Source organism: Myotis lucifugus, unplaced genomic scaffold (assembly GCF_000147115.1).
Source record: "Myotis lucifugus unplaced genomic scaffold, Myoluc2.0 scaffold_2, whole genome shotgun sequence".
NCBI classification, from domain to species: domain Eukaryota; kingdom Metazoa; phylum Chordata; class Mammalia; order Chiroptera; family Vespertilionidae; genus Myotis; species Myotis lucifugus.
In genome coordinates, this window is record NW_005871050.1 from 17,972,212 (window position 1) to 17,993,567 (window position 21,356).

A 21,356-nucleotide genomic window follows, 5' to 3' on the forward strand; every position below is an offset into this window, starting at 1 on the left:
GGCCCAGTGCACAAAAATTTGTGCACTCGGGTGGGTCCCTCAGCCCAGCCTGTGCCCTCTCACAGTCTGGGGCCCCTCGGGGGCCCCTTCCCCTGGCTGCTGGCACCAGTTTTCCTCCGGCGCCCGGAACCCAGGCCTTCGCTCTTCGCCAGGAGGGGCCGGTGCGGCAGGCTTCACTCTTCACTGCTCGGGCCCAGGGGGCGGGGCCGGCGTGGCGAGCTTAGCTCTTCGCTTGCCACACCGGCCTTCGCTCACTGCTCCTCCCGGGGGCCGGCGGGCTTTGCTCCGTAGCTTGGTGCCTACATATGCAAATTAGCCGCCATCTTTGTTGGCAGTTAATTTGCATATCATGCTGATTAGCCAATGGGAGGCGTAGTGAAGGTATGGTTAATTACCATGTTTGTCTATTATTAGATAGGATATATATATGTATGTATTCAACTTCTATCAGAGATATTTAAACATGGGACAAAGAACAGAACATATATAGCTATAATTTTTGGCATTCAATGTCATTCACTAAATGGTTCCTATCAGTATTTGTGAAGAGCTGAAAGGCCAGCTGAATGATGAAGGGTCATCCTTTCAATACCTCATATAGGTGCAGAGAAAAAGCTACTCAGGGACTACTGTACCCCACTGCTGGTCATTTGGAATTAGAGGCCTGCTGGGGAATCCCAAGTGTCAACTACCACTTGAGGGATCAGGTTGCAGGCTGATGTCCTCCCTCCCTTGGACCATCTCCCAGATATAGATATAGATATATATATATATTCCAAAGTCAGTAAATTATTGTGTAAATTAAAGACTTTGGGCTCTTGTTCAAATGTAAATCCTCTTGTGTTATTTATCAGCTGCTCAGATACCTCTATGAGAAAAGGAAAACAAAGGCACAGAGAACCAAGTAGACAGTTTGCAGGGATGAGGGTGGCCAAAAACAAGTCATTCTTACTTTGTGATTCTGTCATGAGCTACCTCTGTCTGACCACAGCCCTCATGTGATGGCACAGTTCATGTTCCAGCCTACTTCCCTCCCTTAACTAGAACACCAGGCAAAATAATTCCTCAAAAAGTCTTGCAAAAAGAAAAAAAAAAGGTTTAACCAGCAGAACTCAAGAGAGCACACAAAAGCTGATGACATTCTAGGAGAGGAAGCAGCTGCTGACCATCTGCTAGGAGAGAGTACATTACACTCAAGTGTATAAACAGAATTAACTCCACATAGGCTATAGTTCTGATTTATATTAATAAGTTCCATATATGTGTGTTCTCTTCTGTTCAGAAGTTCAGAAAAAATAAAGTAATTTAATTCAACAAAAATGTGTTAAGTGATGACTACACAAATGGTGTTATACCAAGTATTCTTTGTCAAGGTTTAATATGTGGAGACTAACTTTTGAAGTCATACTTATTAGCTGTATGGTCTGTAATAAGTTACTTAACCTCTCTGAGCCTTACTTTCTCTATAAAATGTAAACTACTTCATGAATTATTATAAACCACCGTATGAGAAGTACACAGAAGAGTATATTTGTAGCATATCATAAACACTTAATAATTGATGGCTGTTAGTATTAAGAGGAAGTATTGAAGTGCTCCACAGTGTTTAAGAACAAAATCTTTGAACTTGGACTTTTGCTGAAATTTTGACTCTACCACTTTCTAGAATTGTGATCTTAGGAGTAACCTCTGAGACTGAGTTTTCTCGTCTGTAAAATGGGGAGGGGGGCAGCACCTAGATCCTTGGGGTTACTGTGAGGACTTAATGAGACAATTCAGATAAAATGCTTATTAAAATACCTAGTGCATACTAATTTCTCAATACATGTTAGCTGCTATTAATAGCAGGAACAGCACAAAGTAAACACCACCTAACTCCTCCCTACAGCAGCTTATATTTTTAGTGGAGAGAACAGGCCAAAACAGGTGATCAGAGTAACTAGCATGACATAATTCAGTGCCAAATGAGTAATATAAGCAGCATATGTATTCGGGATTTGACACGAGAGCAATAAAGGCTGGAGAAAGCAAGTATATTTCAGTTTTCTGATAGCTCACTTAGTTGGAAATTCAAGTCGCACCCTCTCCCACTTGGAAGCCCTTTGCCTTTTCCCTTTGCAGTATTGTATGGGGACATCAGTTTCTGTTCTAGATCATGGTTACTCTATTTCAGAAATAGACTGATCTGCAAATGCCCAGAAGAGCTCTGCTCAGCTGTGGACCTGGTCGCTTCCTTTGGAGTTATTAAACTGTCAACACTGGCTTATTTTAGTAAGTAGAGATGCTCCTCAACTTATGATGGCATTACATCCCAATAAACACCTCATATGTTGAAAATATCCAAAGTCGAAAATGCATTTAATACACCTAACCTACTGAACATCATAGCTTAGCCTAGCCTATATTAAACATTCTCAGAACACTTACATGACCTACAGTGGGGCAAAATAATCTAATAAAAGGGTAATATGCAAATTGACCAAATGGCAGAACGACCAGAACACCCATGGCCCCTTGCCCCAGCTGGCCCTACCCCTGAGCGGGCACCCCGACCCTGATGGGGGGGGCAGCCAGCAAACCACCCACAGCCCCTAGCCCCGGCCGGCCCTGCTCAGGGCCCCTTGCCCCAGCCGCCCACCCCCGATGGCCCCCATGAGGGCAGGCTGGCTGGACCCACCAGTGCACAAATTCATGCACCGGGCCTCTAGCTTTATAATAAAGTGTTGAATATCGAATATAATTTATTAAATACTGTACCCAAAGTGAAAAACAATGGATATATGGGTACTCATCACTAATGTACACAGTTAAAAGCACAGTGGGCCTGATAAATGTTTGAAGCATTGAACTAAAATTAATTACACATGAGAGTGTATCATACTGCATAGCACTAGTCCAGGAAAAGATCAAAATTCAAACTTCAAAGTACAGTTTCTAGCAAATGTGTATCGTTTTTTGTGCCATCGTAAGTCAAACCATGATAAGTCTGTATTTTGAAACTCCCTTGAGGAGCTAAAGCAATTGAACCAAGGAATTTGCCCACGTGTGCTGGGCTCCTTTAAAAGCCAATACAAAACACTTGGTTTCGAACCTCTAAAACTCAAATGCACAGGGCCGGGGCAGGTGGCACACAACTGAGTGGCACAGTCCCTGTGGTCTTGAGGTGCCACCTTATGGAAACTACACTCTTCAGGTACCACAGTTTTAAATCTAGGTAAAAATTTCAAATTAAAAAGACAAACAAGCCGAAGCCGGTTTGGCTCAGTGGATGGAGCGTCGGCCTGCGGACTGGAGGGTCCCGGGTTCGATTCCGGTCAAGGGCACGTACGTTGGTTGCGGGCACATCCCCAGTGGGAGATGTGCAGGAGGCAGCTGATCGATGTTTCTCTCTCATCGATGTTTCTGGCTCTCTATCCCTCTCCCTTCCTCTCTGTGGAAAATCAATAAAATATATTAAAAAAAAAAAAAAAAGACAAACAAAACTCCAGTTTGTGGCCCAAACAAAAATGTCTGAGGCCCAGTTTGTGACCTCTACTCTAAAGTCTATCAATGAGACTGATGCCCTGAGGTTATGCTGCATGATGTTATGCCCAGTGCCCCACAGAGACCTCTAATTAGCATATTTTGTACTAGATTCGGAATAATAAAACTGTATATAATCCAACCAATACTAACTACTCAAATTTGAATACTTTAGTTGCCACAAACTCTAAGAAAACTGAATGGCCATACCAGAGCCTCCAAGTATCTACCTGATCTGACTCTAGAGTTCATTCTGTTTTTCACACATGCCACACTCATTCCTTCCAAGGCTTTGTACTTGCTGACCCCTCCAACCCCAGATCTTCACATGGCTAGCTCCTGCTCATCATTCTGGTCTCATCTCTGGTCACCACTTTGGGTGATTACCCTACCTACTATTCCCTCAGGCCTTCCCATCACTGTACTATATCACCCCATTTAATTTTCTTCATAGCATCCATTCCCTGAAATTAGCTTATTAATTTATATATTTATCTTCTTATTTATATTTATATAGTGCATGGCACATGGTAGTCACATAATAAAATTTTTTTTGAAATATGTTTTTATTGATTTTTTAGAGAGCAAGGAAGGAAGAGGGAGAGAAAAACATTGATGTGAGAGAAACGTTGATCAGCTGCCTCCTGCACACCCCAACAAGGGTTCAAGCCCACAACCTGGGCATGTGCCCTGACCAGGAATGGAACCAGTGATGTTTCAATGCACAGGACGATGATCAACCAACTGAGCCACATGAACCAGGTCTAATAAAATTTTTTTGAGCAAATGAATTAATATATGGCTTAAATCTTGCAGTCAATGCTATCATAAACCCTCAAACCTTCCACCAACCTATTTCAGACAAGGAATTATCATCATCATAATTATGTGACAAATCTAAGAGCTAAATTTCATTGATATTTCAATGTGTTATACTATAAGAAATTCAAGTGAAAGAAAAACGTCCAAATAAAAACAACAATCTAAGAAACACTTACAGATAAAATATAATGCGTCTCAGTTTGGCTGTTATTGACTTCTACTTGATAAGATAAGCAAGTGCTAATAAAATTCTGTGGATTCTTCCCTAGCACGTATAAGTCACCATGTTGAAAGAAGAGCCTTTTAATATGTGGAGGATCAGGTTGCACTGAAAGATAAATAGAAGAATACAAATTAGCTTCCAGAGTTTATTTTGATGAGATACATATGTGGGAACAGATAACAAAAGTCACAAAGTTAAATCAAAATAGGGCTGATACTTTTAATGGCCTTCCATGATCAGGCATACAGTTCTAGATTTCTGATTAGCCATGGTTAATGAAGGAAGCTTATGTTAAATTGCCTAGTAATGGATTTAAGGAACATCTTTGGGTGTCTGGCAAATGGCATGAACTCTGATATGCATCTGGTTAGAACATGGCCAGGGTATAATCAAGACATCCAGCTGCATCATAAAGAAAAGAAGTGTCTGGTCCAGATGTGCCTCCACCTAATGGGTAACAGGGGCACCAAGTGCAAGGGGTTTCCCCAGCTGTTACCCATTTTGCCAATCAAAGACCACAATTTAAACATTAGCCTAGTCTCTGACACATGCTACAACAATGATGAACCTCAAGGACATTATGCTAAGTGAAATAAGCCCATCACAAAAGGACAACTATATGATTCCATTTATGAAGTATCCAAAGTAGTCAAAATCATAGCAACAGAAAGTAAGAAGGTGGTTACCAAGAGCAGGGGGGGAGGGATGAGAGGGAATTAGTGTTTTGGGGCATCAAGTTTCAGTTTTACAAGATAAAAAGTTCTTGATATCTGATGCACAACAATGTGAATATATTTAACTGCTGAACAGTACATTTAGAAATGGTTAAGATGATAAATTTAATGTTATGTGATTATAACCACAATGTAAAATAAAGTAAAAAAAATTAGTTTAGTCAATTTAGTTTTTTTGGGAGTCAGCTTTGTGTAAGACCGCGCAACAGAAGAGAATGAATAATTAACAAAAAATCTGAAGATGTCACCTTCTAGCTGAGAAGTATCTCCCTTTATGTCACCACTAATCTCTAGGAAGAAAATTAGCAAAATGAGCTTCAAAAGGTCCATCGAGGACAACCTGCCAAGCAAGGAAGAGGACAAAGAAGGGCTTTGCTTCAGATTATCCCACTTGGCATGTTACCGCAACTTCACTCCCTGGACCTACAAACTAAGCTCCCTTTGGTTCACTATTAGAATTCACTTCCCTGAGTATCTGAAAGAGCAAATAGTGTTCTGCTCACAGACTTGGGAGCTTTTGTTAATTCATGGTTATTTGCCTATACATTTTCTGTCTACCATTTAGCCAGTATCTGAGCTCCTTGTCGGGGTATTGCAACATATAAACAAACACAATGCTTACAGTAGTCTGCTTTAGAGATTTACAAAACACTTTCATACACCTCACATCATTTGAACCTTCTACAGTTGACCCTTGAACAACAGAGGGTTAAGGGAGTCACTGCCACCCCTAGTCAAAAATCTGCATATAACTTTTGACTCCCTAAACACTTAACAACTAATAACATACTATTAACCAGAAGCCTTCCCGATAATACAAACAGTTGATTGATGCATATGTATTTTATATGTATTATATACTGTATTCTTATAATAAAGTATGCTAGAGAAAATGTTATTAAGAAAATCATATGAAAAATACATTTACAGCACTGTACAGATTGAAAAAAACACATGTATAAGTGGACCCACACAGTTCAAACCCATGCTGTTCAAGGGTTAAATGTACAATCCTTAGAGATCAAGAGGGACCATGCACCCCATTTTATAGATGAGGAAACAAAGAGAATGTACATAGCTTTTCCAAAGTGAAGAAGCTAGCACCTCAAGCAGGTATTTTATTTTCAAGTGGGAGGCTCTTTCTAACAGGCTGATACTCAGCTGCACTGGTTGTCCTCACTGATCAGTGCCTGGACCACTCAGAATGTTAGACAATTTGAATATCACCCCTGATCATTCTACCTCCAGTTTAAGCTTTTTAAAAATAAACTATAACATAGATTGTTCAGGAACTACATTCAATCATAGTTATTCTGCAGCACCATCCTGTCAAGTATTATAAGTAAAAGAGAACAGATCTTAAAAGTCAGAGAGCCTGGGTTCCAATCTTGGTTCTTTAACTGCTTGCTGTCTCAGTGTACATAAGTGAACAAGGAGAAAACATGTGCATAGGTACTAAATAAAATAATTTCTAAACTTGCTTCTTTAAAAAAGATCAAATAAAGATATATAAACATAGTCTTTTTTCTGGTAAGATCTTAAAAACAAAATCTGTTTCTATTGTATGTATTGATTTTTCAAAAGACATTAACACTTTTATCCACGCTGTCATAGAGGACTTTGAAAACTTACCACGAGAAGTTAAAGGCACTATATGAAAGGATGGTCTAATTTTTCCTGCATTATCCTTGACCATCACTTGAACACTCTGTGGGTCGGAACTGGAATCATTTACTTTAGTCAGAGTAAAAGAACAAGTAATGTGTTGACCTTCTCTAGAGATGTTTTCACATTGATGAATTTTTCCCAGGCTGCTGTGCCTACAAGGTAAAATGAGACAATCTTCTGCATTACTTTTAACAAGAAACTCAAGAAACAAAGGCAGACATTGTTGGGTTGGGTTTTGTTTTATTTTGTTTTGTTTTGAATGACCTAAGATGTCCATGAAAAGGAATATTTGCGATATGGCAAGATAGATTTTTCTAAAACGATACTTTACATGGTTCCATTTTATACTCTAAGAGAAACAGATGTTCCTATAGCCATGGAAACTATAGGAGTACTGGTTCTTTTCCTTCTTCTGAATACAAAGTGTTATGAGGGCAGGTTGAGAAGTTTTATGCTTCTTGAAAATATCCCATCTGCTGAATTCCATGGTTCTCCTCTGGTCCCGCTTTCTGCTCCTTCCTTGTTTTTTGTCTTGTTCCTCTCCCTTCTCCTCTTCTCAGAGGGTTTCCATCCAGTCAATAGCCTTCTGCACATCTCTCTCTATTTCTTAGTCCCACATCTGTTCAGCCCCAGCCTATAATTTCCATCCTTTGATTAGAATTTCTATGCTAGGGATGCCTAGTCCTAACCTCTCACCTTGGATCCAGTCCCAGATTTCCAAATGCTCCATTCTAGTGTTCCACTCTTGCCTCAAATTCAATGACCAAAACATATGTCCCCTTTTCCCTGACAAATTGCCTTTCCTTCTAATGTTCCAAATTTCCACCAGTCTGAGCTCATTTCCCCTGGGCTCCTCAATTTCAGCCTTTGAAATTCCATTTTCCCCTTCCTTTCCCTATCTTCTATCACTAAATTCTGTTATTTCTTTCTTTGCAAAGTTTCTTGAATTCTCTCCTGTAATATTTCCATTGGTCTCACCCAGTTTCATGTCCTAATCACTTCGGATTTCATGTCTTCTACAGACTGCCCTCTGGGACCTTCATTATTAGTTCCCTCCAACCACTGCCAGATCTATGTTCCAGAATGCACTGGCTTTCTAAGTGTCTTACTTCACCATGTGGTTTTAACTGTCTTCCATAACCAGTACTGCTGGTGTATTACTTCCCATTTCGAAAACCTCTACATATACCTTTCCTCAATGATCATCAGCACCTAGCACAGTGCAAGCACAGAGAATGTGCTCACTACACTTTTTTGTCTATGCTATCAAAAGATTCTGTTTTGTAGTAAGTGGCAGAAGAGTCAAGCTTTACATTGTCAGCCACAATGGGAGCTGTGCAACAGGGAAACAGTTTAAATAATGGACTAAGAGTAAAGAGTTCAAAACCCTTGACCTGTTATCGCAGAATCATCTGTAGTCATTTAAAATGTAGATTCCTCAAACCCTCTCCCAGAGGATCCTATTTAGAAGGCCTAGGGATCAGCATTTTAACAGCAATTCTCCAGGGGATTCTACTGCAAATCAGGATTTATAAAACTTAGATCTACTCCCATAAATTCAGTCAACTGATCTTTAACAAAGGAGCAAAGGCAATGCCAAGGAGCAAAGATAGTCTTTTCAACAAATGGTGCCAGAACAGCTAGACATCCACATGCAAAAAATAAATCTAGTCACAGACCTTACACCCTTCACAAAACTAAACTCACAATGGGTCACAGACTTAAATGTAAAATGTACAACTATAAATCTTCTATGTAATAACATAGAATAAAACCTAGATGAACTTAGGTATGATAATGACTTTTTTAGACACAACACCAAAGGTATGATCTATAAAAGAAATAATAAGCTAGACTTCATTAAAATTAAAAACTTCTGCTCTGCAAGACAATATCAAGAAAATAAGAAAACAAGCCACAGAATGCAAGAAAATATTTGCAAAAGACACATCTGCTAAAGGGCTAGTATCCAAAAAATACACAAAGAACTCTAAAAACTCAACAAGAAAACAAACAACCCAACTAAAAAATGGGCCAAAGACCCTCACAGACACCTCACCAAAGATATATAAGTAAGCACATGAAAAGATGCTCCACAACAGGGAAATGCAAATTAAAGCAACAATATAACACTAAACACCTATCAAAATGGTCAAAATCCAGAATGCTGATGACACCAAATGCTGGTAAGTATGTGGAACAAAGGAACTTTCATTCATTACTGGTGGGAATGCAAAATGGTCACTTTGGAAGACAATTTGGAAGTTTCTTTAAAAAGTGAACATACTCTTACCATACAATCCAGCAATCATACTCTAGTACTTACTTAAAGAAGTTAAAAACTTATGTCCACATAAAATCCTGCATATACCATTCATAGCCAGAGTTAGAAAGCAACGAATATGTCCTTCAGTCCTTCAGGTTGCAGGCTCAATCCCTGGTAGGGGCCTGCAGGAGGCAGCGATCGATGTTTCTCTCTCATTGATGTTTCTCTCTCTCCCTCTCCCTTCATCTCTCTGAAATCAATGAAAACTTATGTCCACACAAATCCTGCATATACCATTCATTGTTAGAGTTTGAAAGCAACCAAAATGTCCTTCAGTAGGTGAATGGATAAATAAACTGTGGTACACCCAGAAAATGGAACATTATTTAGCCCTAAAAAGAAATGAGCTATCAAGCCATGAGAAGACATGGAAGAACCTTAAATTCATATTACTAAGTAAAAGAAGCCAGTTTGTAAAGGCTAGATACTGTATGATTCCAACTATATGACATTCTGGGAAAAGGCAAAACTATAGAGACCGTAAAAGGATCAGTGTTTGTCAGGGGTTGGGGGAAGAGATGAAAAGGCAGAGAATAAAGAATTTTAGGGCAAGGAAAATACTCTGCATGATACTATAATCGTGGATACATGTTATTATACACGCATCCAAACACATAAAATATTTAACAGCAAGAGTGACCCCTAAGATAAACTATGGACTTTGGGTGATAATGATGTGTCAAAGTAGGTTCACCATTGGTAACAAATGTACCATTCTGGTGGGAGATGTTGATAATAGGGGAGTCTGTGCATGTGGGGATAGGGGTTATGTGGGAAATTTCTGTATCTTCCTCTCAATTTTGTTGTAAACCTAAAACTGCTCCAAGAAAATAAGGTATTAAAAAAAAGAAAAGTTCAGATCTAATATATTTAATCCTTCAAAGCCTGTGCAAAGAAATTCTTCAATATAACAAAATGCTCTTGTCCCTTAAGAAATAGTACATAAGGCTTTGCTCCTAATTGTAGGCCCCAATGGTTCATGAAGGAAAACAGTCTTTTAAAAACTCACTGCCTTGGCTAGTTTTTAGAACAGAGGCCTGGAATGTTTTCCACAGACAGCCAGAAACAGAAACCAAGATACTGATGACATTTTTGTTACATAACTAAAGAAAACTATGTAGAAAGTTAATTTTTTTTGTTTCAAATAATGAAAGGAACTCTTCTAATGGGAATCGAGATTCCTTTTTCAGTTTTGTACCCTGAGTATGTCACATATTCTCATGGACCCAAGATATAAAATTTATTTTTTGTTGTAATTTAGAAAAAATAAGAAAAAGTGAACTAATGTTTCTTAAAATGTTTTTTGTTGATTTTAGAGAGAGAGGGAGAAGGATAGATAGAAACATCAATGAGAGAGAAACATCAAGAAAAACATTGATTGGCTGCCTCCTGCACTCTTCCTACTGGGAACTGAACCCGAAACCCGGGCATGTGCCCCAACTGGGAAGTGACTCAGTGATCTCTTGATTCATGGGTCAATGCTCAACCACTGAGCCACGCTGGTTGGGCAATATTGGTTTTGAATAGACAATTTTGGGGGACTTCCTGTGAAAGATTAGATGATAAGCTAAGACAGAAGGCATTTAGCTGCTTCGTGTTAAAAATTCACACACTGGCCCAGCCCGTGTGGCGCAGTTGGTTGAGCATTGTCCCCTGCACCAGGAGGTTGCAGGCCAATCCCCAGTAGGGGGCATGAAGGAGGAAGCGATCAATGTATCTCTCTCACTGATGTTTCTCTCTCTCTCCCTCTCCCTTCCTCTCTCTGAAATCAATAAAAACATATTTTTTAAAATCTTCAAAAATCACACTGAAATCCTCCACAGACTCACACTGCAAACATACAGAGGGAATGGACAAATGAAAGACTATTTCCTCAACTCTGAAGATGATTAATGTGGTAAGAAATTCCCTAAAACTCACTGACATGGCTAGTCTGTAACTACTAAGGTCAGGCTCCTTCAATGCCAGATTCTCGCTCCAGAGCCACAAGTCACAACCCTGGGGCTTCAAAATGACACTACATTTTTGGATTGGGGATTTGGGAAACAGTCTGAGAGCTTTACATGATTTAAACTGATACCTAAATCAATTTCAAATGCTTGGTAAGGAATAAGCCATATGTCTCTCCTTCTTTTGTGATTCTGATTGTAAAGAATCTCTCTAGAGGAGAGCAGAAGAGGAGGAAGTATGGGCTAGGTGCTATTCCTTCAAGATAGGAGAAGAGGCCAGCAATGTGTACTGGCTATATCTGCAAGGGAGTGGGATGAATAATATAAAACAATATAGCTATCATGTATGGAGTGCTTACTCTATACATGTTAGCAGTTAGACATGGCTCTAAACACTTTTCATACAACAGCGGCCCTCACAACAACCTGAAGAAGTAGTACTATTATTACTATTTCCATTTTACAGTTTACAAAACTGAGGCTCAAAGAGAAGGTGCTTGCTCCAAATTACACTTGCTAGTAAGAAAGAGAGCCAAGATTTGAACCTAGGGAGTGTGGCTCCAGAAAAGAATAAGTTATGGGATGGTGAGGGCAGAAGATATAGAATCTATATCTGCACAGGCCAACAAAATTTTCTGGGGTTATGGAAATATTCGATATCTGTGCTATCTAATACAGGAGCCACTAGCCACGTGTGAAATTGGCTAGTAAGACTTGAACAATGAAGTTTTAATTTGCTTTAATTTTAATTAACTTAAATTAAAATGTAAATAATCACATGTTGGCTAGTGGCTCCTGTGTTGGACAGTGCAGGTTTTTATTATAACAAGAGTCTATGCCAGCCGTGGGCAAACTACGGCCCACGGGCCTGATCTGGCCCGTTTGAAATGAATAAAACTATAAAAAAAAAAGACCGTACCCTTTTATGTAATGATGTTTACTTTGAATTTATATTAGTTCATACAAACACTCCATCCATGCTTTTGTTCCAGCCCTCCGGTCCAGTTTAAGAACCCATTGTGGCCCTCGAGTTAAAAAGTTTGCCCACCCCTGGCTATGCTAATGACCAACTCCAGGAATGTGTATGACAAGAAGTGCTACCCCTAATCCCTGCCCCATTGAGTGCAAGGAACCATCACTCTCTTGGGATGACTTCTTGAGCCACATCCAATGATGGTAGATTTTGGTTTGCAGGCTGAAAGGCATCCCAGGCACTGTCTGTTATCAGCTTTGGCAGGACAATGCATCAACCTGGAAGAAGATTGGTTGTTCCAGTCTTTTGTAATTTATTCACCCAGGAGGGCAATCATTTCGCAACTTGCTTTAAGACTTGGTTGTGCTAGTATATTGCCCAAGACACTTCCCTATTTTTCTTGTAAGAAATCCAAGGACTACATCACCATCTACATCACCCCAATTCCTATATCTGGGTTACTTTCCTGGGTAGTCTTGCTGTGGAATAACAAAGTTTTGAGGCAGCTCCGTTTCCTTTCCCTGCCCCCTCTATAGACACAGACTCTTTAAAGATCTTCCCTGTGATTATACCAATACTGATTGCAGGGAAAGCAAGAGGAGTTAATAGCGCAATAAACAAAGGATGTTACTAACTCTTGAGAGCTCTTAAAAGCCTGTAATAACAGCTCTCTCCAGACTTCACTGCAACATCAACAGAGCCAGGCTATTCCTTTTAAGACTTAGTTCTATAGCCCTTTCACTAGCAATTCTTTAGGGCAGTGATGGCGAACCTATGACAGAGGTGACACGCGAACTCATTTTTTTGGTTGATTTTTCTTTGTTAAATGGCATTTAAATATATAAAATAAATATCAAAAATACACATCTTTGTTTTACTATGGTTGCAAATATCAAAAAATTTCTATATGTGAAGCGGCATCAGAGTTAAGTTAGGGTTTTAAAAATGCTGACACGCCGAGCTCAAAAGGTTCGCCATCACTGCTTTAGGGAGTCAAATCTACTCAATCCTCCTCTTTTTAGCCCTGAACCATAATGTTCCTGAGTTGTTTATCCCTCCTAAATTCTCACCCCAGTTCCGAATGTTCTTTCGCTTTAGTTCCTACCAAACATTCAACTCATATATGGAGCCCGCACCTACCATGTGTCAGGCACAGGGGAAAACAAGACACAGTCCCTGCTCTCAAGGGAGACCGCAGTCTGGGGAGGGCTACCACAAAGTAAACAGGAAAAGACAACACAATGTGCTGAGTACTATTGCATGGGAAAGTGCAAGGTTCCGTGGGATACAACTATGACGGGGCACACAAAGCTAGACTTCAGAGGTCAAGAAAGGCTTTCTGGAGAGGAAGTAATGTTTGAGTTAAGATAAGAAAAAAGAAGAGGAATCCAAGTGATCGGGCCTACCTCTCTACATTTTAAGCTGTAGGAGCAAAGAGGCAAGTATCTTATCTCAGCTGCCCATTCAGTGCTTTACCTGCAATGTGTACTAATTAAAGCTTTATTGAATTGAATTGATTAACCTGGTCCTTTCTTCCTTGTCCTGTTGCTAGTAATTCTAGCGGCTAGTAACTCTAGCCTCTAAAGCAGTGGTTCTCAACCTTGGCTGCACATTAGAATAACCTGGGAATCTTTTTAAAATCCTGGGCCTCATCAAGAGTTTAAAAAGATTCCCCCAGGTGATTCTAATGTGCAGCCAAGGTTGAGAACCACTGCTCTAAAAGAAAGGAAATGATTAAAGATAAATTTAGAAATTTAACAGGTTTTGTTGCTGTAGTCATAAATATAAAATATGTTATTTTTTGGAGAGCTAAATTACTTTGTAAATCTGGGCATGATATAATTTTCTCTTTTAAAGGTAGACACCAAAGATTCATACATTACTGGTAGGAATGGAAAATGGTACAGCCATTCTAGAAAATAGTTTGGCAGTTTGTTATAAATCTAAATATGCAATTACCATAGGACCTAATAACTGTATTCTTGGTCATTTATTCCAGAGAATGGATATATGTTCACAAATATTCACAGCAGCTCATTCATAAGCAAAAAATTAGAAACAACCAAGATATCCTCCAATAAATTAATGCTTAAACCAACTGGTACATCCATATCATGGACTACTACTCAGCAATAAAAAGGAATAAATGAACTATTAATACACACAACACACAACAACTTGGATACTATACAGAGGTGGTTTTTTTTAATTCAGCCTCTAACAGTTGTATGATTCCATTCCATTAACATTCTTAAAATGACAAAATTATAGAGATGAACAGATTAGTGGTTGTCAGAGTTTAGAAACTTGGGGGAAAGGAGTAGAGGGAGAGGAGGTGCTGAAGGGAGGTGGATATGGCTATAAAAGGGAAACTTAAGGAATCCTTGTGGTAATGGAACCATTCTATATCAATACATGTGATAAAATTGCATAGAATTACCCACACACACACTCATATGAGTGCATTTAATACTGGTAAACATTGGATGAGTTGAGTGGACTGTACCAATGCCAATTTTCTGGTTTTGATTTTGTACTCTAGTTACACAGGATGTTACCATTGGGAGAAGCTGGGTGAAGGGTATGCAGGATCTCCTTGTGCATTTTTGCAACATCCTGTGGATCTATAATTATTTTTGAAAGTTTTTTCAAAGTAGCCACCAAAATCAAATGCATTTTTCACTAAAGCAAACTGCCCATCTCCTGGGGTGTTCTGAAAAGAATTAGCTGTTCTTTTAAAAAAAAATACTAAGTTAGATCCAAAGGCTCCCAACACCATCACAATCAGTCATTTCTCTATAAGTCTCTTGTCCATACTTACCAGTAGGAGAGAGTATAGTTAGTGTCAGGACTTGTGTTCCTTCCCGGGAGCCAAGTGCACTTCATGTAGCTCAGGTTGTGTGAAACACATTGTAGCTCAGTCACAGCCGACTCAGGATCGCCTAGAATACCCAGCCAAGAGTTTAGGACCTTCCTTTCCTTGTAAGGCAGGCTAGCCAATCACTCTGGGGCATGGGAATGGTGGGGGTGCTGCATGCTGCTTTACCCAAATCTAAAATGCTCACAACCTTCTCTCTCACCTCCCAATACTAAGAAAATACCTTTATTATCATTGAGGGGCCCTCTTATATCCCTAACTGGAGAGTTGAAAGGTCAAATAATATTTTCGTAATAAGAAATGACTACAGAATTCCTAAATTAATGAGAAAATATAAACAACCTACCTACATTCTTTACTTTTTGAACAAAATTGCTTAATTTTCATTATATAACTTATTTATCACACTTGAATCCAAAATTAAATTTGTTTACTTCTAATAAACAGTTTCATTTTTTAAAAAAAAATTGAGTTTCTCTGAAATTATTCAAAGGAATATATTCATTTATCTATTCTGAAGATAAATTCCAAAAAGGAGTATCAAAAATATATTTTTCTTGGCAGCATCCATTAGAATATTTTTTATTGTCATGAATTTGTGTGTCATCCTTGTGCAGGAATCATGTTAATCTCCTCTGTATCATTCCAATTTTAGTACACATGCTGCCAAAGCAAGCACTATCTATCTTTAAAAACAAACAAGTTTAGCTCAGCCAGCATGGTTCAGTGGTTGAGCATTGACCTATGAACCAGGAGGTGACGGTTCGATTCCGGGTTGTGGGCTCAAATCAATGATTCTCTCTCATTGATGTTTCTATCTCTCTTTTACTCTCCCTTCCCCTTTGAAATCAATAAAAATATATTTTAAAAAAAGTTTAGCCCTGGCTGGTGTGCCTTGGCTGGTTAGAGTGTTGGCCTATACCCCAAAGAGACTCAGATTTGGTTCCTGGTCAAAGGCATACACCTGAGTTGCAGGTTTGATACCCAATCCCAGTTGGGGTGTGTGTGGGAGGCAACAAATGATGTGCCTCTCTCACATCAATGTTCCTGTCTCTCTCTCTCCCCTCCCCCGTTCCCTCCCTGCCTTCCACTCTCTTTAAAAATCAATAATCGAAAAATATCCTTGGGTGAGGATTAACAAAAATAAAGTTTACTAGGTTATAATTTACCTCCTTATCTTTTGATTAATACTGACACATCTTGTTTTCAAAACTAAACATTCTTCTTGAACGAATTCGGGGAAAGGTACGCATAACATAATTCTTAGTAGCTGCCTATTGTGTGTTATGACTTTAGGAGCTTTAAAATCTTTATGATCTGAAATTTCTACTCTTAACATATTTTTTAGTTGAAGCATCAAGTCTTTATATTAAACTAGAGGCCCTGTGCATGAAATTCATGCATGGGGGTGGGAATCAGCCCAGCCTGCACCCTCTCCAATCTGGGACCCCTCAGGGGATGTCTGACTGCCTCTGGCAATCTGGGACCGCTGGCTCCTAACCGTTTGCCTGCCTGCCTGTCTGATAGCCCCTAACCACCTTTGCCTGCCTGCCTGATTGCCTCTAACTGCTCCCCTGCTGGCCTAACTGCCCCTAACTCGCCCCGCACCTGGGACCCAGGGCTTCCCTCCCTCCGGCCAGCCGCAGGCACCCAGGACCTGGGCCGACTTTGCCCAGGCCGACCACAGCCGCAGAGGACCACGGGCGGGCGGCTTCACCTGGGCCAAAGCCACAGGGGACCGTGGGCGGGTGGCTTGTCCCTCTCCCGGGCCACAGCCACAGGCACAGCCACTGGCACCCATGACCACAAAGCGGACAGCTTGTCCCTCTCCCGGGCTGCAGCCCCAGCCGCTGGTGCCTGGGACCATGGAGCAGGCGGCTTGTCCATTTCCCAGGCCACAGGTGCAGCCGCTGACACCTGGGGCCACAGGGCAGGCAGCTTGTCCCTCTCCCAGGCGGCAGCCTGGCTGGTCCCCATTCCTCTCTAGCAAGCTCATTTGTGCCTGGCTGCTCCCCATTCCTCTCTCCCCAGCTCATTTGTGCCTGTCTGGTTCCCATTCCTCTTTCTGCAGTGTTGTGTCTTAGCAGTTCTGGTGTGAGGGCATGATGACCATTTGTATATTAGCTCCTTATTACATAGGATATCTCTGTTTAAAATGCAAACCTCTTATCCCTCAGGATTCTTGAAGCAGTACTGTACTAAGCCATCATCAACCATTTTACTGCTAAAATACAATTTAAGTTTTCTTCAGATTATTTATTAAACTCCTAAAGAAATGAGAATATGGGAGGTAAGTTGTTTTAAACCATGCTCTCAGCCTCCTAGCAGTACCAAACTTTAATTTTATAAATATTGTTTCATATATGTTTTTGTTAATCCTAACTCGAGGATATTTTTACATTGATTTTTAGAGTGCAAGGGAGGAGGAGATACAGAAACATTGATGTGAGAGAGACACATCGATTGGCTGCCTCCCACATGCACCTGGACCAGGGCCAGGGCCAGAGTCTACAACTGAGGTATGTGCCCTTGACCAGAATCAAACCCTGGACCCTTCAGTCCACAGGCCAATGCTCTATGCACTGAGCCAATAGCTAGGGCTATTTCATATACTTTTGATCAGTGCAAGGCAGGTAGACAGCATGGTCTGGAGCAGTGGTCGCCAACCGGTGGTCCGCGGACCACTGGTAGTCCATGAGATTTGAAAGGTTGGCGACCGCTAATCTGGAGAACATGCCATGCAGTGCTAATGTTTGGAGGTAATAGTTGTGCCCTGCACAGACAAGGGGCAACATAACATCAACAGGTAATATGTTCAGAGCATTTACTCTTTGCCAGGTACTATTCTATGTGCCTCACATATACTGACTTAGGTAATCCTTTCAACAGTCCTGGTAAGTAGGTACTATCATCATCTCCATTTTACAAATGAGGAAACTTAATGAAGGAAGGGCTAAGTGATCTGCCTATGGTCACACAACCAGAAACGAGCAGAACCAAGTAGTTAACTTGGACATTTTGGCTCTAGTAGCTCTGCTCTTAAGCAGTATATACTAGTATGTACTCCCTGCCTGCAACATAAAAGCCAAAAGGATACTGGGTGATGGGTACGAAGGCAGGTGGGGGACAATCTGACTACTTGACAGCTTTTCCTAGGGCTAATCTTGAATTGCAGCTTTGCCCAAATATATCCTGTATATCAAACTAATCTCTCTATATAATGAGGAAGGTAGTACATATTTTGTGTGTTTTTAAAGCACTGGATCTGGAATCTGAAGACCTACAGCAACTCACTCAGTTCCCTCATAAAATGAAAAGGATAATAATAATATGTGAAAAAAAATAATAATATGTGCCTTGCTTACTTCACAAGACAAGCTTATGAGGCTTGATGAAAAGTGTGTGTGTGGCCCTCGCTGGTTTGGCTCAGTGGATAGAATGTCGGCCTGCAGACCGAAGGGTATCAGGTTTGATTCTGGTGAAGGGCACATGCCTGGATTACGGGCTCGATCCACAGTGTTGGGCGTGCAGGAGGCAGTCGATCAATGATTCTCTCTCATCACTGATGTTTCTCTCTCTCTCCCTTTCCCTTCCTCTCTGAAATCAATAAAACTATATTTTAAAAAAAGAAAAGTGTGTGTGTGATTTTCCAAATTATTAAGTACTACATAACTCTTGAGCATTGTTATTCAAGGTGTTGGTGAGCACCTCGAAGGCAGGGACGTTCTCATATTGATCACTGTGTTGCTAGTACCTAATAAAAGTGCTTGGAACTTATTACATTCAGCAAATGTTTGTAACTGAATGAATTAATGGACACTGAACATAAGCATATGGATAATTTGGATTATTCTCTATATACCAAGAGAAACTGCTTTCAGTTGTTACCTTCAGGGGGTGAGGTGCACTTTTCCACCAAAATGCTAGGATTGTCACTTTCATTGGTGCTACACTGGGACCCCACTTGCAGACAAATCCTCTCATTCAGGGCCACTTCTTTTGAACGATGAGTTTCTGGAGCAATTTTCTAAGGTTAGGAAATAAAAATAGGCATTGCTACAGCAAACATACAGAAATACACTTACACAATAAAACATTAGCATGCCCGGATGTATAAAAAATGGAAAGTTATCCAATGGTATAGATAAGTCATCTCGACTTGGGATGATTTTCTCCATCCCCCCAACCCCGGGGGACCTTTGGAATTGTCTAAGAACACTTTCAGTTGTCATGACTTGAAGAGACTTGCTACTGGCATTTAGTGGGTAGAGGCCAAGGATGCTGCTAAACATCCCACAATGCACTAGACAGCCTTCCCTTCCCCCTATAACAAGAATTATCCTGGGCCAAATGTTAGTGGTGTCGGCATTAAGAAACCCTGTTATAGATAAAAGACAATTTCTCATGTTTTAAATGTATACACATTATGACATTTACCTATAAATCCTACCATACTAAAACATCAACTGTCTAAAAACAATTCTATGGAAAACGCAATAATATTATCAAAATTCCATTCCAAGTAGATGCAGTATGCCATCAAGATCAAGGTAAAAAGGATTTCTTAGTCATCCTGGTCACATCTAAGGAGAGGAAGTAAAGAAAGGGGGCCTCAGGGCCAAAGAGAGATTTTTCATTAAACATCTTTCTATACTGTTTGACCATTTTTACTATCTTACATACCCGTAGAAATTTTAACGGTTGATATATGCACTGTGTATACCACACTCTTATTCTGAAAAGTAGGTAAGTTTTGTGAAACCACAGAAAGCCAACTTAAAGATAGCATACAGACATAAATCACAAATCTAGTTGTTATGATTTAGAATAATGAGATTAAAGGGTTCCTCAGGAAAATATCTCCCAAGGTGACGGAGTTAGAATTATTAAAAATGGAGTTGCTTTGAATCAGAGCTCCAAGGGGTTTCCTGTTTTGCAATAGTTTCTGACTCAAGTTGAAGATAGCATTTCCTTGTATATACGTGCTGATGGCCACAAAGGGGAAAACTGGTCACAGCTGACTCTATTTTCCACCCTAAGGCTCTACTCTTCCATTTCACATGCCTGCTGCCAAGTGAACATGAGGGCAAATGTGAGATACTCCCAAAACCAGGACATAAAGGATGCCATCTGAGAGGTAGCTAGCAAATCAAGAATTCATGAATAGCAAAGACAAAAGAAAATCACTTTATAGAGACTGAACAGCTTTTAGGCCCGGACAAGACAGCCCTCTGAAAAGGGAGTTAGTTGGTCAGCCCTGGAAGAAAATAAAAATAAATGTCTGTTAGCAAAATTCTGGCTTGGAGACAAGAAAGGGTGAGTTAGCTCCATGGATATTGAGTATTTCTGTCCTACCAGCAAAGCTCTGCCTACCCTCAGTGGGGCCTCCTGTTATTCTTAGTGAAGTAAATTTTCACAACTAATTCCTAGCCAAGAAGCCCACTTATCGTTTGGCTTTCCATACAGTTGCTGCCAACAGGGATGGAACACACCATTGAGGCCAACAGAAGGCTTTCTAGAATATTTCACTTTTATAGCTTTCATGGCAAAGTAAGGAAGTGGCCCTTGAGAGGTGAATATGTGCTGAGGAAATGAAGTTTCTCAGCCTGTGAAGCAGAAAGCCAGCCCCAGAATCCTGGTAATGATGGCAGGAAAGGTCCAAATGCAAATTTCACCAAGCTCACAATTTTCGTAAGCACAAGTCTTACACACTAAGTCCTCATTAATGCCATCAGTAGGTTCTGCGACTTTAAGTGAAATGACAATGATGTATAATGAAGCTAGTTTTACTACAAGCTAATTGATATAAAACAGTTGAGTTCCTATGGCATCCTATCAATGTTATAACAAAAAGATGTTGAACAAAACAATATTATTCCAGGACCTCTTGTATAGCCCTGAAGGAGCCACCCTGACCCAAGGATCCTTGATAATTCTTATTTGGAAGCTACATTTGCCCTTTGAAGACACCAGGGGGAAAATGTACAGTCAAATGCCATAAATTAGAATCATCATGGGAAAATCTCGATTCTCTTATTACATTAGATATTGTTTCAGGGAGAGGGCTGAGGAGTTTTATTACACAAATATTTTTATTATAATGGAATTTTTAATTGGAAAAATACTTTAGTACCTAAATTTGAACCTTATGTTTTGGGCATAGGAATAATAAAAGGACTTAGAAAAGAGATGGTGTGTGTGCGGGGGATAGAATCATTTTTTAAAATATCTTTCAAAGCTCAAGATAAATAATATTAGATT

The 21,356-nt window shown here is 40.1% G+C and overlaps 1 protein-coding gene and 1 non-coding gene across 2 annotated transcripts in view; both read right to left on the reverse strand.

Annotated features, from left to right (window-relative positions):
* Nucleotides 1–21,356, reverse strand: part of IL13RA1 (interleukin 13 receptor subunit alpha 1) — a 64,302-nt gene that overhangs the window by 27,476 nt on the left and 15,470 nt on the right. Inside the window, exons 3-6 of the mRNA XM_023757344.1 lie at nt 18,984–19,122; nt 15,039–15,159; nt 6,934–7,121; nt 4,521–4,672 (exon numbers count right to left, since the gene is read on the reverse strand). Coding sequence (XP_023613112.1) covers nt 4,521–4,672; nt 6,934–7,121; nt 15,039–15,159; nt 18,984–19,122 — 600 coding nt within the window. The remainder of the gene's footprint in view (nt 1–4,520; nt 4,673–6,933; nt 7,122–15,038; nt 15,160–18,983; nt 19,123–21,356) is intronic.
* LOC111827238 lies at nt 15,668–15,774 on the reverse strand. Its single transcript, XR_002830746.1, has one exon. It is a non-coding gene; the product is annotated as a U6 spliceosomal RNA (small nuclear RNA).